Source organism: Protopterus annectens, chromosome 12.part0, assembly GCF_019279795.1.
Source record: "Protopterus annectens isolate FY-2018-M chromosome 12.part0, PAN1.0, whole genome shotgun sequence".
Lineage (NCBI taxonomy): Eukaryota > Metazoa > Chordata > Ceratodontiformes > Protopteridae > Protopterus > Protopterus annectens.
Window position 1 is genome coordinate 899,014,574 of NC_056746.1, and position 15,973 is coordinate 899,030,546.

Sequence of the window (15,973 nt, forward strand, 5' to 3'; positions counted from 1 at the left end):
ATGCTGGATTTATGTAAGTTGTTATGTATATTCTGAATGGTTGGCAATTTTACATGCATGTCTTCCTTGGTAACACTGCCTTGCTTATATTTCAATATACTCTTATCAAAAAATGGAGTTGGGGGGAAAAGTATGACAGGTTTAGAGGAACTTAAGGCATAACCCATCAGATTTGGCCAGTCTATAGTTTGGAATCTTCTCAGCCATTTATTCATGGTAGAGTTATCAATGTGTAAACAACTAAAATAACTAGTTAAAAACCTGCTGCAAATCTAAAGGACCGATTCTAATATTTATAGACATCATCTAAGTGGTTTTGCACATCCATGCTTATAGTCACAGTTAGATGAGTGAGGAAATGAAGCCGTCTACAAGCAGTTCTCGGGGAAGAGACTCAGCTTACTTACTCAGAGAATGAGGAAAGAATAAGAACAGGTAATAATGCAAATGACAACATTCAAGGGTAGTCTGACAACTTCATTGACTCACTTATTTATTAAAATGTTCCAAGTTCCACTCTTCTCACTAATATACTGCCACAGACAATTACTATATCTGCAATTTATATATTTATTATCCTTACCTCAGTCTGCTGTTCAGGAAGTTTCATATTGTCAAAAATTCTAAAAATTATTCTGAATAGATCTTGCCACCAATGCTTTTCAAATATATGGCCATAATTCTTCATAATTTCAAACATCACCGTGAGCCCCCTGCAGTAATAGAAAAGACTGTAAATATAAGCACCTTTCATCAAAACAAGTTTATGGTTGTGTCTGTCAGAGAGAAACGTAAATGGAAATTTATTCCGGGCAACTTGAAGTAGAAGGCATTTGCCACACAGTACCCAAGTTGTGAATGACTTTCTCTTCATCTAAAAGTAAATATTTACTTCATCACAGCCAGCATATTACTAGTACTACTACTAATAGTATCACTTTACAATACAGATTTATTACTGAAATAAATACATTTTAGCAATCATATTACTTTGTGCACTGTCACAGCAAAAGCACCCTAACAAAGAAATGGGTATGTCAGCTTTCTTACTCAGAGAATGAGGAAAGAAGAAAAAGTGACAATACAAGTCATTATGAATGATCCTACTTTGGTAACAAATGGTAGCCCTACAGCACATCTGATAACTATGTATCATGACTCAGGACATTAAATTTAGCAAAATGTTACAATAAAACAAGAATATTAAATTGCTCCAAACAAATACCAATCATACCTTGTTCGAACATCCAATTTGCATCGATTAATAATACAGGAAAGTTCAAACAGAATGGGAAACCATCCTCGTACCCAGACTCTGTCACCAGGTGCCACATTGATGTCATCACTTGTGTACTCCTGCAGTGCCTAAGGACAAGTAACAAATGCATGAATAAATCAGCTTCATAACAGACAACCATAAGTACTTGTTCTCACTGGCATGAAATCCTGTCACAGAGTGATATATCCCTCCAAAAGAAAAAAAAAAGACAGCTTAAGTTCACAGGTTCATAGGTGAGTAGTAGGCTAACTGCCCTTATGGGCCATTTTAAGCCTAGCCAGTTACCCCATGTGAGAATCAAGCCCTGCACTTTGTGAATGTAAGGTAAATACGTTAACCATTATGCCAACATCCCACCCCAACAGATAATACATACTCTTACACACAGGTGTTGTTTTCCTCATTGACAGAGAGAATGTGCAGTTTTAATAGATTACAGTTTGCAGACTATTAAGACAGTCTAAATTCTAATGGATTACAATTTGCACACTGATAACATGATATGATGGAACCAATAAGATTATGGTTTAAAACGTTTACACTAGCATACTTTTTCCCTATGACAATGGCACTGCATGCAGAGGTAGTAGTGTGGCTTCTGAAACAAGTCTTAGCACAGCTCTTCTCAGGAAAAAATGCATCTCAACTCTAACTTCACTTGACAATGCCCATACAGACAGCAATGGCTAACTCTGTACAGATGCACCATGAAACAACATACAACATATTTCAGACAGTCCATGGGGGGGGGGGGGGGGTGTTGCAGTCACCATCAGTCCATAAAACAAATTCTGAAAGTGAAAGCTGTTACTTTTCAGCATTCAGACTTAAGAACTAAAAAAATAAGAAACCCTGCACATGCTTACTGCTTGTTTACTGAAGGGAGAATACTGTACCTCATGAAAAAACATCAAACACTGGATGCTTCCTCCATCCTGTAGGCTTATATCTGACAATAATATTAAGCCCCACTAGCGAGTTCAGCCTTGAATAACATGGATCGCTGACCCTTCCACAGTAATCAAGACTCAGCCAACAAAGATCAATCATCATCTTCTTTCGGCTGTTCCCTTTAGGGGTCGCCACAGCAGATCACCTGTTTCCATTTCTTCCTGTCCTCTGCATCTTGCTCTGTCACACCAACCACCTGCATATCCTCTCTCACCACATCCATAAACCTTATCTTAGGCCTTCCTCTTTTCCTGTTACCTGGTAGCTTCATCCATATCATCTTTTTCCCAATATACTCAGCATCCCTCCTCAGCACATGCCCAAACCAACGTAATCATGCCTCTCTGGCTTTGTCTCCAAACCTTCCAACCTGGGCTGACCCTGTAATATACTTATTCCTAATCCTGTCCACCCTCATCACACCTAGTGCAAATCTTAACATCTTTAATTCTGCCACATCCAGCTCAAACTCAACAAAGATCAATATAACCCAATAATACGTTACTGGGTAAACAGCACAAAAGGATGTAATGTTGACTGCATTTCAGAAAGAGACCAGTGTTCAACTAGCATCCCAGATGCTGAAGACGTCAGTAGACAGAGATGGGAGTGAAAAGCCATCATCACCTCGCCCTTTCTATTGGGAGGCAAGTAGCATCAGCCTCTGGACTACTATTAACTGCTGGAGGCCAGATGGTGTAGCAGCATAAGAACTTACTATGAACTACAGTCATGTAAGTTAAATTTACCAAAAAACAGATGTTAGAATAATCACTGCTGCAGCAGCCTTAGCTATATGGGTTATAATCTGCAATGGATATAATGTCTGGCCAACTGCCAAAGCTTCAGGGCACATTCCAGGCACCTAAACTGCCAAGTAGCTCTATTTGTGCTGACTATAAGACAAGTCTGGGGGTGAAGCCCTTCAGAACTTTCTAGAAAGTAGAGACTGGGAGGCTGAGCCTTGAAAAGGCTAGGAACAACAACAAAAAAATTAAATGTTGATACCCTGGCATAAAAAAAACACACCAAAAAAGAAGTAGAGAGGGTTTGGCGGAAGGGAGCTTCTAATGCAGCAGTGATCATTTGAACATCTACTGTTCTGGTAAGTTCAACTTTCACAGCTGTACTATGTTCATCACGTTGACCACTGCAGTAGTAGCCTTAACAATACAGGCAGATAACCATAGCTAACAACATTTGGAGAAGAGTCCAGGATCCTCTAGAGAATGGTGCTAGCAAAGCTTTATATGGACGTAGAAAAGGAATCATGCTTGTAGTGGTTTGTAAAAATATGTACCTAGGACCAAGTAGCAGCTTCTAGAATACTTCCAGAATCCAATCCTTTACAAAAGGCCAGAGATGAAGCCAAAACACTGGTAAAGTGGGTCTTGACCCTGCCTGGAATATATTTGTTATGGTGAGTATAACAAAAGCCAACAGCCTTGGAAAACCATTTGGAAATAGTCTGTTTTGACATAGGCTGCAACTTCTTACCTTCACAAGAAATGAACAACTGATGTGAAGAAAAATGTAGTTTTGTCAAGACACTACCAAAATTGTCTGTGGACATCCACGGTATGGGGTATCCTTTCTTCTTCATTTTTAGGTTCAGGAAAGAAAACATAGAGATGGGTAGTTTGGCTTAAAGTAAACTCTGATACCACTTTAGCCACAAAAAATATCAGTTCTCAAAGAAACCCTGCCCAGTGGAAAATGAGACAGGGTTGACTCATCCTAAGAGCTTCCATTTCAGATACCCTTCTTGTAGACGTCAGATCACTTAGTAAAACCATTCTCCATGTTAAGAACCTCAAGTCAGCCAGATTAGCTATTTCAAAGGAGCGTTAGCTTCTCTAACACAACATTAAGATCTCATGGAGGGGTCACTGGTTCCTTGGAGGCCTCTTAAGCAAAACCCCTTTAAAGAACATTTTGACAAGAGACTGCACCGAAAGCAGAAGATCCATGGGCACATACTCATTTGGCTGATAAATGAACCCTGATAAATAAATACGAAAGGCCATAGGACAGTAACTCTCACAAATACTGTAAAACAAGAGAACTAATCCTGAATGGGTGCCTGTTTATATTATTGGCACCAATTAGAAAATCTTTTCTATTTGCTAATATATGATTTTCTAGTAGCACACTTTCTTCCCTCCTTTAGTACCTGCTGCACATCCATCAAGGAGTAGTTTATGCAGCTGCTTGCTCAGGATGCCCAAGCTTCTATGTGGGTATGACCACTAGAAGCTTGGGCAAAAGCATTAAGGAACATATTTATGCTAATAAAAATAAGAAGTTATGTACTCACCATAACGTTCCATCTGAGTAGGTATCTTCATTTGTCTGCAACCTGTGGGATACGGATTCAAGCCGGCAACTTCTATCATAGCATAGATCCGAGCTCCTAGCTCCTCCCCCTTACCCATAATCCCCTGCATGCCTTAACTGACCTCAGATCAAGTTTGCCCCATAGCACAACAGATAACAGGTGTCCCAATGGGAACATATGCTAATAACACCAGAGCGATCAAATCGGTCAGGGGGAAGGAGGGGGGGATGGTTGCAGACAAATGAAGATACCTACTCAGATGGAACGTTATGGTGAGTACATAACTTCTTAATCTGAAGTAGGAACTTCATTTGTCAGCAACCTGTGGGACAGAGTCCCCAGCTACCTAAGTCTTGGGTGGCCTTCATGGAAGGATATTCCGGAGCACCGCAGAGCCAAAGGACGCTCTACCTCGGGAAACAACATCTAATTTATAATGGCTGATAAAGGTGTGAGATGAAGCCAAAGTGTCTGCGGAACAAATGTCATCCAGTGGAACCCTAGCTTGAAAGGCCGCAGAAGTGGCAATGGCCCTAGTAGAATGAGCATGGACTCCTTGGGGTGCAGGCCTCCCCGAACTCTGATATGCTAAAAGAATACAACTCAAGATCCATCTAGAGAGAGAAACCTTAGAAACTGATTTTCCGAAATTGTTTTTGGCAAAGGAGATAAAGAACTGATCGGATTGCCTATGACCAGCAGTTCTATGGATATAAAAACGTAATTGTCTGTGTATGTCCAAGGAATGTAGCTTGTACTTTCCTTTGTTATGAAAGTTGGGGAAAAACACTGGGAGATTGATGGATTGATTGATGTTCGCTTCTGAAGATACCTTAGGTAGAAAGGACGGGTTGATTCTGAGGTAAACCCTATCCAGGTGAAAAACTAGATATGGTGGTTTGACACAAAGGGCTTGCAATTCCGATACCCTTTAGGCTGAAGTTATGGCCACCAAAAAGGCTGTCTTCCAAGAGAGAAATTTGAGATCAACCGTGGCCGCCGGTTCGAATGGGGGACCAGTCAAGGCCTGCAAGACTAAGGATAAATCCCATGGAGGTACCACCTCTTTAACTGGAGGCCTAAGGAGGAAGGTACCCTTGAGGAAGGTCTTACACAGTTTGGAAGTGATAAGAGGACCAGACTCTTGCCCCACATGGTAGTATGAGATTGCTGCCAGTTGTACCTTGACTGTGGAAGAACTAGCTCCCTGGTGAAAGAGAGAGGTTAGAAAATCTAGAATCGATGATATTGGGGCTGTAAAAGGATCTAAACGATGGTGTTCTGCCCAAATGGTGAAGCATTTCCACTTACTCCGATAAACCTTCCTGGTGGAAGGCTTGTGAGCTGCTACAAGATTGGCTTTGACTGGTGATGAGATCCCGGGAGTCCTTATGAGGAGTGGAACTGGAGCAACCAAGCCGTCAGCTTGTGGTTGACCAGGTTCGGAGTCGGAAGACCGAGAGGATGAGAGATGAGATCCGGAATGGGATCCATAATCCAAGGTGGATACACTAGGTGAGACCATAGGTAAGGTAACCACGTCTGAAGAGGCCAGAATAATGAGGATCATTCTGCTCCCCAGCTGCCTGGCTTTCTGTAACAATTTCAACATCAGGGGTAGAGGGGGGTAAGCATAAAGCAGACCGGGAGGCCAAGCATGAACTAGAGAGTCTCTCGGGGACTCCCCCGGAGGGGGGATCAGAGCGAAGTAATCGTTGCATTTCGTGTTTGAAGGAGAGGCAAAAAGATCGCAACAAGGTCGCCCCCATCGGGCAAATACTTGCTCTGCAACTCGGTGGTTGAGAGACCACTCGTAAGGAGTCAGGATATTACGACTGAGCCTGTCCGCTAGAATGTTGGACCGTCCCGGAATGTGCGTTGCTATGAGAAAGCGGTTGGTGGAAATCGCCCATTCCCACACTCTCATGGCCTCGCGGCAAAGGGGGTAAGACCTGGTTCCCCCCTGTTTGTTGATGTACCAGACTACCGACATGTTGTCTGTCTGTACCGCAATTGTCCCTACTGGAAGAGAGTTGTGTAGTGCTTGCAACGTCAAAAGCACCGCTCTCATCTCTAGGACGTTGATATGCAAAGAGGTCTCTATGTCGTTCCAAGTGCCTTGGACTGTTCTGCCTGAAAAATGCCCCCCCCCACCCCCACCCCAGGCGAGAAGCGTCCGTGGTCACTGTGTCGACTGGTGGAGGTAGTGAGAAGGGACGTCCTGTGTGGAGGTTGGGAGACTGGAGCCACCACAGGAGCGATTTTCTGCAAACCTTGCTTAAGGAAATGGGGTGAGACAGAGGGTTGCAAGCCCGGGACCATTGTACCTGGAGGGTCCACTGTAGAACCCTCATGTTCAACCAGGCCAATGGCAGCAGAGGGACTGCAGCCGCGATAGATCCTAGCGCCCTCGGAATCAATTCCGCCGAAGGAGTTTGCAGTTGAAGAATGGCTTGCACATGTAACATCAGGTTCCGAAGCCGATTTGGAGTCAAGAACGCAAGCATCTGTCTGGAATCTAGTCTTGCCCCTATAAAATCTAGCATCTGTGTAGGGATGAGAGAGGATTTGGTCATGTTGATGGTTAATCCTAATAGTGGAGCCAGACCGAGAAAATAGTCCCTGCCTGAACAAAGTAGATGCCTTGTTAGGGCTGTGAGGAGCCAGTCATCCAGGTATGGAAAGACCTGAATTCCCTGGAGTCTCAGGTGGGCCGCTACTACCGCTAGGACCTTGGTGAACACCCTGGGGGCTGAGGTGAGACCGAAGGGGAGGACCCTGAATTGAAAGTGACTGGCTCCCAGCCGGAAGTGGAGGAACCTCCTGGAACACCTGTCCACTAGAACATGATAGTACGCATCCTTGAGGTCTATAGAGCACATCCAGTCGTCCTCCCGCAATAAGGGTAGGACGGATTGCAACGTGACCATTCGGCACTTTTGTTTGGGTACCGCCAGGTTTAGGAGAGCGAGGTCGAGGATGGACCTCAAGTCCCCCGTCTTTTTTGACACCAGAAAGAACCTGGAGTAAAACCCTGATCCGACTTGATCTGGGGGGACGGGCTGGATGGCTCTTTTTTGTAGAAGCTGCTGAATTTCTGCAGCGGCCGCCTTCTTTTGACTGGGTGGGACGTCGGGAAGGCTTCTGATTCTGGGGTTGGCTATGAAGGGAATTAGGTAACCTCTGGATATAATACGAAGCACCCAGCGATCTGTTGTTATGGACTCCCATTTTGCCAGGTGCTTCAAAAAACGCCCCCCGACTGCCTCCAGAGTGGAGCAGTCAGGAAACCCCTCAGGGGTTCTGCGTGGGCCTCTCAGAGAAAGGTTCTCTGGACCCAAAATTCCTCGGACCCCCTCTGCCTCTGGGGCGGCGTCCTCCCTGTCCTCCTCTGCCACGAGAGGACTGGTTGTCCTGAGCAGACTGAGATTGATGCGATTTTCGGAACCACATCTTCTTCTGACCCTTTTGGTTCTTGGAAAAGGAACTCTGGGGCGCAAAGAAGCAGACTCCGACGGCAGACAAGGTCTTCCCATCTTTCTCGCTCTGGACAAGAGTGTCGCGAATGGTTTTGCCGAACAGTGCAGAACCATCAAAAGGGGCATTCGCGAATGACGCCTTAAAGGGTTCCGAGAAGTCACAGTGATGGAGCCAGGCCTGTCTCCTCATGACAAGCCCGACTCCGCCTGCTCTAGCGGCTCCCTCTGTAGCATGAGACAATAGCCGCATAGAGGTATTAGAGATAGAGCGGAGGGTGGCCATTCGGGAAGAGTACAAATCCTTGTCTCCCTCCGACATGGACCCCGGGGGGGAAGCAGCGTATTCCTTAATTAGATCCCGCTGCATCCTAATAACATGTGCCATGTAGTTCAAGGCCCTCATAGAGAAGGTCGCTGAACTGAAGGCCCGCTTCCCAAGACGGTCCATCGCGCGAGACTCCTTGCTCGGAGGATGAACCGTGGGGCTCTCCTGAGCAAACTCTTTCTTGGTGGCTGCAGCCACCAACATGGCATCCACAGGGGGACCTCTGCTCCAATGTGATCTCTCTGCAGGGGGGCTCAAAATTTTGTCTGGGCGTTCGGGGATCGGCTCTACGGTGTCCAGTTCCTTCCAAGCCCTAGAGGATATGAGATCCACCAGGGGGTCGGGTGGAGGGGACACCCAAGAGGTAGATGGTCCTGCCTCAAACGCCTCAAGGAATACGGACTCGTCAGAGGAAGCCTTGGGGGCAGACCACCACCTCTGATTTTGAGCATTTCCTTGATGTCTCCAAAGGAGACATCCTCAGGGGGTGATCTAGAGGAGCCTTCCCCTTCATCCAAGTCCGTATCTTCTGTGAGTCTCTCAGGGGAGTCCGTGTGCCTCCTTTTGCACTTTGCCTTGTGGGGAATCTCCTCGGGGGGGGGGGGCTGTCCGAGGAGTCCTCACGGGCTGTATCCTGTTCCACTGGAACTCCTAAAGGCGCTGAGGCAGGCTGCCCCGAGGGCCGGGTGAGGGGAGCCAGGACCAGATGAGAAGGAGTGCGGGAGGGAGCCGAAGCCAGGACCGGAGGCCTGGAAGCACTCGACAGTGCCCTCTCCACCGAAGCGAAAGCCGAGGGGGAGCCGCTCTCAGACGGATCCGAGATCTGACTCCCACTCGGATCCGAAGCGAGGATCGGACCTGGCGCCGAGAACGTCGGATCCGAAGGACTAGTGTGCTCCGACCGGGATGAAGCCGAAAGTACACCGAATCCCTCGGATCCGAAGCTCGGCCCACGGCTCCGAGAGGTCGGATCCAACAAACTCGAGGGAATAGTCAGAGCCGACATGCCCAGCACGGTTGGCTCCGACCTACCCCCGGATCCAACGTGGCTTGGCTCTGAGCCCGGAATGCGGGTCGGAGAAGGAGCTATAGGAGCGAAAAAAGGGGTCGAGCTCCCCCCCAGAGGGGGGGGGGAGGCAAGAGCACTCCCATCTGCATCTGGGCCTGGATGAATCTCCTCATCATCCGGTCCATATCCGCATCAGACATGCTAAAAGTGGATCTCGACGAGGCCGCCGAGGCAGACCTGGAGTGTCGCCTCGATGACCTCGACGAGGACCGGATCACCTCCTCCTTAGGTCCCGGGGAGAAACAAGGAGATCGGATCCGAGGAGGAGGAGATCGAGAAGACTTGGATGGGGAAGCCCTCTTGGCGGGCGGGGCCGATGAAGAGTCCTCGGCACGCCGCTTAAGGTGCTTCTCCCGCCGCTTCTCTTTCCTGGCCTCCCTATCCTACGGAGCCGAAGCGGGAGGTTGAGTCCAGGTCGGAGGAAGGGAGGCAGGAGTGACCGCTACCAGGGGGGTAGCGGGCACCGAAGCACCGGAGGCCGAAGCAGAGTCTGGGGGTAGAAGGCCCGCCAGAACTAGCTTCGACCTTCGATCCTGAGTGCCCTGGGGTTGAACGTCGTGCAAATTGCGCAACCCGAAGAGAGGTGTTCAACCCCAAGGCACCTAACACACCGAGTGTGGCCATCAGCCGGTGAAAGCTTGTGACCACACTCGGTGCATTTCGAAAAAATTGCCTTAGGGGCCTCCGACATACTGTAGGAAAGCACACTCACTAGGCCCCTAACACTCAGTCACACACGCACGCTACGACCAGCGGGGGAGGGAGAAATATTCTTAAAATAAATCAAAAGTATGTAAGATATAAAAAGGATTAAGGGTAAACCTACCACACACACAACCAGTCACTCAGAAGAAAAAAATACAAAACTTTTTTTCTCACAAAACGCCAAGAGCTCTGAACCTAGCTGCTGCTTGAAGAGCGGCAAACTAGATCTGAGGTCAGTTAGGGCAGGCAGGGGATTATGGGTAAGGGGAGGAGCTAGGAGCTCGGATCTATGCTATGATAGAAGTTGCCGGCTCGGATCCGTATCCCACAGGTTGCTGACAAATGAAGTTCCTACTTCAGATCTAAGGATAAGAACAATGCTCTGTATAAACACTCCCTTAATTTGTAACATATACAAAATTCCTTTTTGCAGTTATGGAGTTTATTATGGTAGACCCGAGGGGAGGTAACTTAAAAATTTTATTGAAAAAGTAAAACTAGACGGCCAATTAAATTAGCTACACATAAACCCCCTGATCTAAATGAAACGAGAAACAAAGTGTTTCCTTAGGGATAGAAAACTTGCTGTCATGTGAAGGGTTAGCTGTTTAATGAATGCCTTATTGGTCAAGTGATTATTTTATTAGTATTTTAAAATGATTGGTCACTGCTATTTTATTTTGTATAAAGGTTGGTGAATTTTTTTACCTGGATATTTTCTGATGAAGTCATATTGATGATAGCTGATATTAAATTTGCTTATGCTAAAAAAGTGATTTTGTATTCCTTTGTGCCTAGCAATAGTTTTTTTTTTTTTTGGCATTTGTTTAAGAATTTTGGGAAAAAGGCTGGTACATTTATTGACTGATTTAGATTAGTCTCAGATGCCACCTTACTGAGGAAAGACGCATTAGTTTTCATAGAAACTCTGTCTTTATGAAATACCAGATAGGGAGACTTGCAGGAAAGTGCTTGCATCTCTGAAATCCATCTGGCGAAAGCAGTAGTGTCCAACCCGCAGGGCGCATGCAGCCCTTGGACCTCTTCCATGCGGCCCGCGACCCTTAAATTAAAATTTTACTGTTTTTCCGGGGTTTTTTAATGCTTGCGTCCTTTAGCTGGTGTGCACATGCGCCAAAAGCACCCTTCCATTAGTTTTCGCGCCGATAGATGCATTCGCGGCAAAGAAGAGCTGACTTGCGTCCTTTAGCTGGTGTGCGCATGCGCCAAAAGCACCCTTCCATTAGTTTTCGCGCCGATAGATGCATTCGCGGCAAAGAAGAGCTGAAGGAAGACGAGTTGAGAATCGCGCCAAAGAAAAGTTGAGAGAGAGAGGGATTTTTCATTTTTTACACAGCGACTACTACACCATCTCCTGACTGCATTAACAGGTAAGCTTAGTATGTAGTAAGAGACACAATATTCAATTATAGGTGTCACTACAGCTCCCTTACTGGATACGCTACACAGGACGGCCTTTATTACAGGGTAGCACCTCCATATCACTTGTACATCGTCTCCATATATGTAAATGTTAAATGCATAATTGTTTTCAATTCAATGAACAGCCTAAAGTGCAGAAATATAATTTTTAGTTCAGAATGTATTTTTTTTTAATTCACCTGCTGTTTTGAGTTAGTATCGACCTGTTTTTTTCTTGATATCTTTCTCTAGTCATCTTTCCAAATTTTAGCAGTTTTGTATTTTCCCTTTATACAGCAGAGAACTTGCATTTTACAAGTTTAGTTGAGTTTTATGGTTTGTGTTGCAATTGTGCCTTCTGAAACGTTTGGCTTTAAAATAAAAGGATAACTCATTATACAGCAGTGGCAGCACAGTTGAATAACTTGTGAACTGTTCAATAATCTCAAGTTTTTAAATTTTCATTTTTTTGAGAGCCTGAGTTGCTTTGCATGTATGTTTTTCTATGCTGTTGCTTGACTGGTTGCAACTGTGGAAATCTTTTATTTACCCCTTTTTTCCTACACTTAACCAGCTCCTGCTAGCTGCATAACTTCTGTCCTGTCTTTGACAAGAGTTTCTTTGTAATGGGCGAGATCAAGATAATATGTGACCACACACATATGCATTTTTTATACAGCAAACCAGAGAGTTCCACAAAAGAAAAAAACACTGCACGTGTACGGCTGAAAGTAGTAAACGGAAACCATTAAAGATGCTTACTGCCCCATCGATGAATATTCAAGTGAATGGTGAAGCAAATCTGCATGGCATGACAATCATGCCTCAATTGCATATGATATCACGGCCATTTGTCATGTGAATCACTCAGTCCATGTCCACTTTTGCGCAAAACTACTGGGGGGTTTAATACAGTAAAATAAAGCCATAGATCCTGTGCTTTTTGTGCTTAAATATTCAAATAAATGGAGGTGAGGGAAGGAACTAGGTAGGGAAGAAAGTGTTTATTTACAGTTAGAGGTGCAATATAGAGCAAGTTCATGGATAGTGTGTGTGTGTGTGTGGCTGGCACAAAGTGTATATTAAAAATTAGAGGTGAGCTATGTCACTAAACTACATATTTGGCTGGGAGATGCTAGTAAAACTGTTCCAGTATTGGTGAATATAAGTTGTGGGCCATAGGATTCTGAATGATTCTGTTGACTGGTGAAATTTTAGTTGTTTTAAATGAGTTTGCATTCTGAATGGTTTTCAGTGGAAGTGGGGTCTGAATCTATAGGTTAGCAACACTATTTGAATATATAGTGATTTAGAGATTTTTTTTTCTGTACAGTGTAAAATTCTACTGGTTGAGTGGAGTTGTATTAAGTTTAAGGCCTGCACAGTTTTCTGACTTATAGAAAAGCATGTGTATTTATGAACTTATACTGGATGGGAGATAGGAAATTCACCCCGGGGATCATGTCAGTCGCCCTGCTAGACAGGGGTCCAGAGAAGCAAATATTGTGGGAAGAAATATCCAGGGAATTGTTATGGCTAGGCTTGTATAGGCCCCTAGGGCCGATAGCCTAGTACCAACCTATGAACCTATGAAAACCTATCATAAGGTAATTAAAGTTAGTACAAAGTTTCAGTGTTAGCACAGTCTGACATGAGTTTATGTGTAAAAGTTCTGTGTGAGGATAGAAATAACAGATTTATTGGAATATCTCCATGCAACATGGCCACATATTTCAGTAATTAAAAATACTGGAAGACATGAAGTACAAATAATACCTACTACAGTGCACAATGGCTACTCTGCACTCTTAGGTACATGTATCACAGAGACTGTTTTGAAAGAAATTGTACACAGACATTCACCTGGCAAGCAACCACCAGCAAACAGATCAGTATATATCCAAGCAGCACTGTGAAAATGGGGCAGATTTGTCAGAATCCATTGCTTTTTTCTTACCATGTGCTTACTTAATGCTTGCGGAAGTATTCATACTATCCTTACAGAGTATTTACACTGGAATATTTTCAGCCACCTTATATAATATTACTAAACTCATTCTTATTAACATGGCTTAGTAGTGTTTTTCAGGCCAGCAGAATGAGGTTTCTAATGCTGAAGTCATCACCTGCTCAAACAAGAATAATTTTGTGCCTGTACACTTTTTTTTAATCATATCATTTGAACCAAACCAATTTGATTTAAATATATTATACAAACACGATTTCTGCTCTCTTCATATGCATTCACAAGCAAGCATAACCCGATCAAGTAGTTTCAGTAAGAAGAGTGCCTGCGGAATATTACCACGCAAAATCAGAGAGATTCCAAATATTTCATTTGGTTGATTTCTGTTCCATCCCCTCCGGGCTACCACCAAAGTCTGTGACAGTGGTGCTGCTTTTTGTGTTAATATTACAGTTATTATTAAAGTACAGATGCCTCGGCCCTTGCGTAGTTTCCCAAATTTGCAACCACAAGTTTGTGGAAAGTCCAAGCTGTTCTGGCTAGAACCAGACAATTCTCAGCTCCATCAATAGAAGTGAGTCTCCTGATTCCATTCGCTTTTTTAATACACTCCAGTGGCAAAAATTACTTGTCAAACACCAAAAGCCGTAAAAATAAGAAATAAAAGGAACAGGTTTCAGAATGTGACTGTCTGCCTAAGTATGTGTCCTCCCTGCAAGGCTGCGAGATGGTCTGAAACTTGTTTGTTTCTGTTTTTTTCCTTTGATGCTTTACTCAAAGTGTAGAACTGCGTTTGTCGAGTTTCTTGACTAAAAATGTTATATTTTGTATTCTTAATTTAGTGCAGCTGCCACACTATATAAAAATAAAGTACTGTGCTTATTTGGTCGCACCAGCTTTCATTACTGTTGCAGCCCCGAACAACAGCTCTGCATATTTTGTGTCTTGCTGGATGTGTTTGACCTTTTTTTTTTTTAATTGTTTATTGTAGTGTAAAATGGGTATTAGTTAAAAGAGAGGGATTACTGAAGTTTACTAGTGAGATGTTCTGGACTGTACGGTGTGAAATGCAACTGTATATGTATTTTTCAAAGCACATGAAAAAGTGAATGCATGAGCGAAATAAAATGTCTGCATCTACAGAAGACTTTTAATAAACCAGTCCTGGATGTTTTGCAGTGCTTGATTTGCTGCATAGTTTTGTACACTTTTAAATGAAAATTAATTTGGTTCATGCTTGTAATTAAGCTGGTTGTTTGGCTAGATTTTCATCATCTTGCAACTCGTACCAGGCTGGAAACACAGGCCATTGTAACTGCACAGCACATCTGATTATTTTATTTAGAATTGCCCTATGAGCTTTGTGTGAAGGAAGTAGTTGTTATGCTCTGCTTTGTGAACTTTGACGGAGCAGAAAGTTTTTTTGCTTGATAGATTATTGAAAAATCATTATTCCTTTTCTTAACAGCTACATCTTTGGCTTAATTTGATTCAGTCATTTTTATTTGATGGCCTCTAATGTATTCAACAAACCAGTTTTGTGAATTGTAATATATTGAACTATGCTGACTAATTTGTAAAATGACTTGTTAATATGCACAGTCTGAATAATTCATTACAACCAGCGCATATTACTGACCTCCGATTGCTCATGTCATTCCTGATTGCTGTAACTGCGCTTCTTTAAATGCTTTTAAATTGTTAGGTCTCACTAATACCTCCTTCTCTTGCTAGCCAAAGGAAAATACAGTCACATTTTCTAGTCTTTCTTCCTGCTTACTCCCTTGTTCAACTTGTATATTTAAAGAACCTTTTAAATAAGTCATAAGCAGTATGTGTTGTCTGTTAGATGAGGAATAGATTGCTAAGCAATATTTCAGTTATGCTTTTCTATTGGTTACTCCTCAGTGCTGTCTATAGGCAAAATGACTCAAAAGAAAGGGGTGTTTAAATCTCTGGTGTAGTAAGTCCATCAAATTAATATGAAACAGAGGTCAATATGTTATTGATTGTGGCCTTTTCCAATAGGTATCTGTCTGTCTGTCTGTTAACTGACTATGTAAGCTAGTCTGTGAACATCTTAATGCATTCGTGCTTGAAGTGTTTGAAGCATTCCTGAATTTCACAGTTGCTTGTTGCAATTACAGAAGTAAGCATGTGTTACTCATGAGTGCAAATTGCATACAAAAAAAGGCATTATGACAAAAATATTTAAGTGCAATACTTTTGAAAGATAAAATCTTTTAGCATGGGCATATATTTGACTGATCACAAAGCTGAAAAGCCTCGGTTGAAGCCAAATTTTAAAATTGATCCAGCTCATTCCTGAAACCGTGAATGCTTGGTTAGTGGCATAATGGTTTCTTTAATGCCGAAATTGCAGATGCTTATAATGATACTTAGAAACTTCTCATTAAAAGCGTGCAGAGAGCATCTATG

General features: G+C 43.6%; 1 protein-coding gene across 1 annotated transcript in view; it reads right to left on the reverse strand.

The window, feature by feature from the left end:
• The window catches only part of ARFGEF2 (ADP ribosylation factor guanine nucleotide exchange factor 2), a 2,483,667-nt gene that overhangs the window by 453,865 nt on the left and 2,013,829 nt on the right, over positions 1-15,973 (reverse strand). Inside the window, exons 29-30 of the mRNA XM_044089932.1 lie at positions 1,235-1,365; positions 584-713 (exon numbers count right to left, since the gene is read on the reverse strand). Of these exons, the coding sequence (XP_043945867.1) occupies positions 584-713; positions 1,235-1,365 (261 nt within the window). The remainder of the gene's footprint in view (positions 1-583; positions 714-1,234; positions 1,366-15,973) is intronic.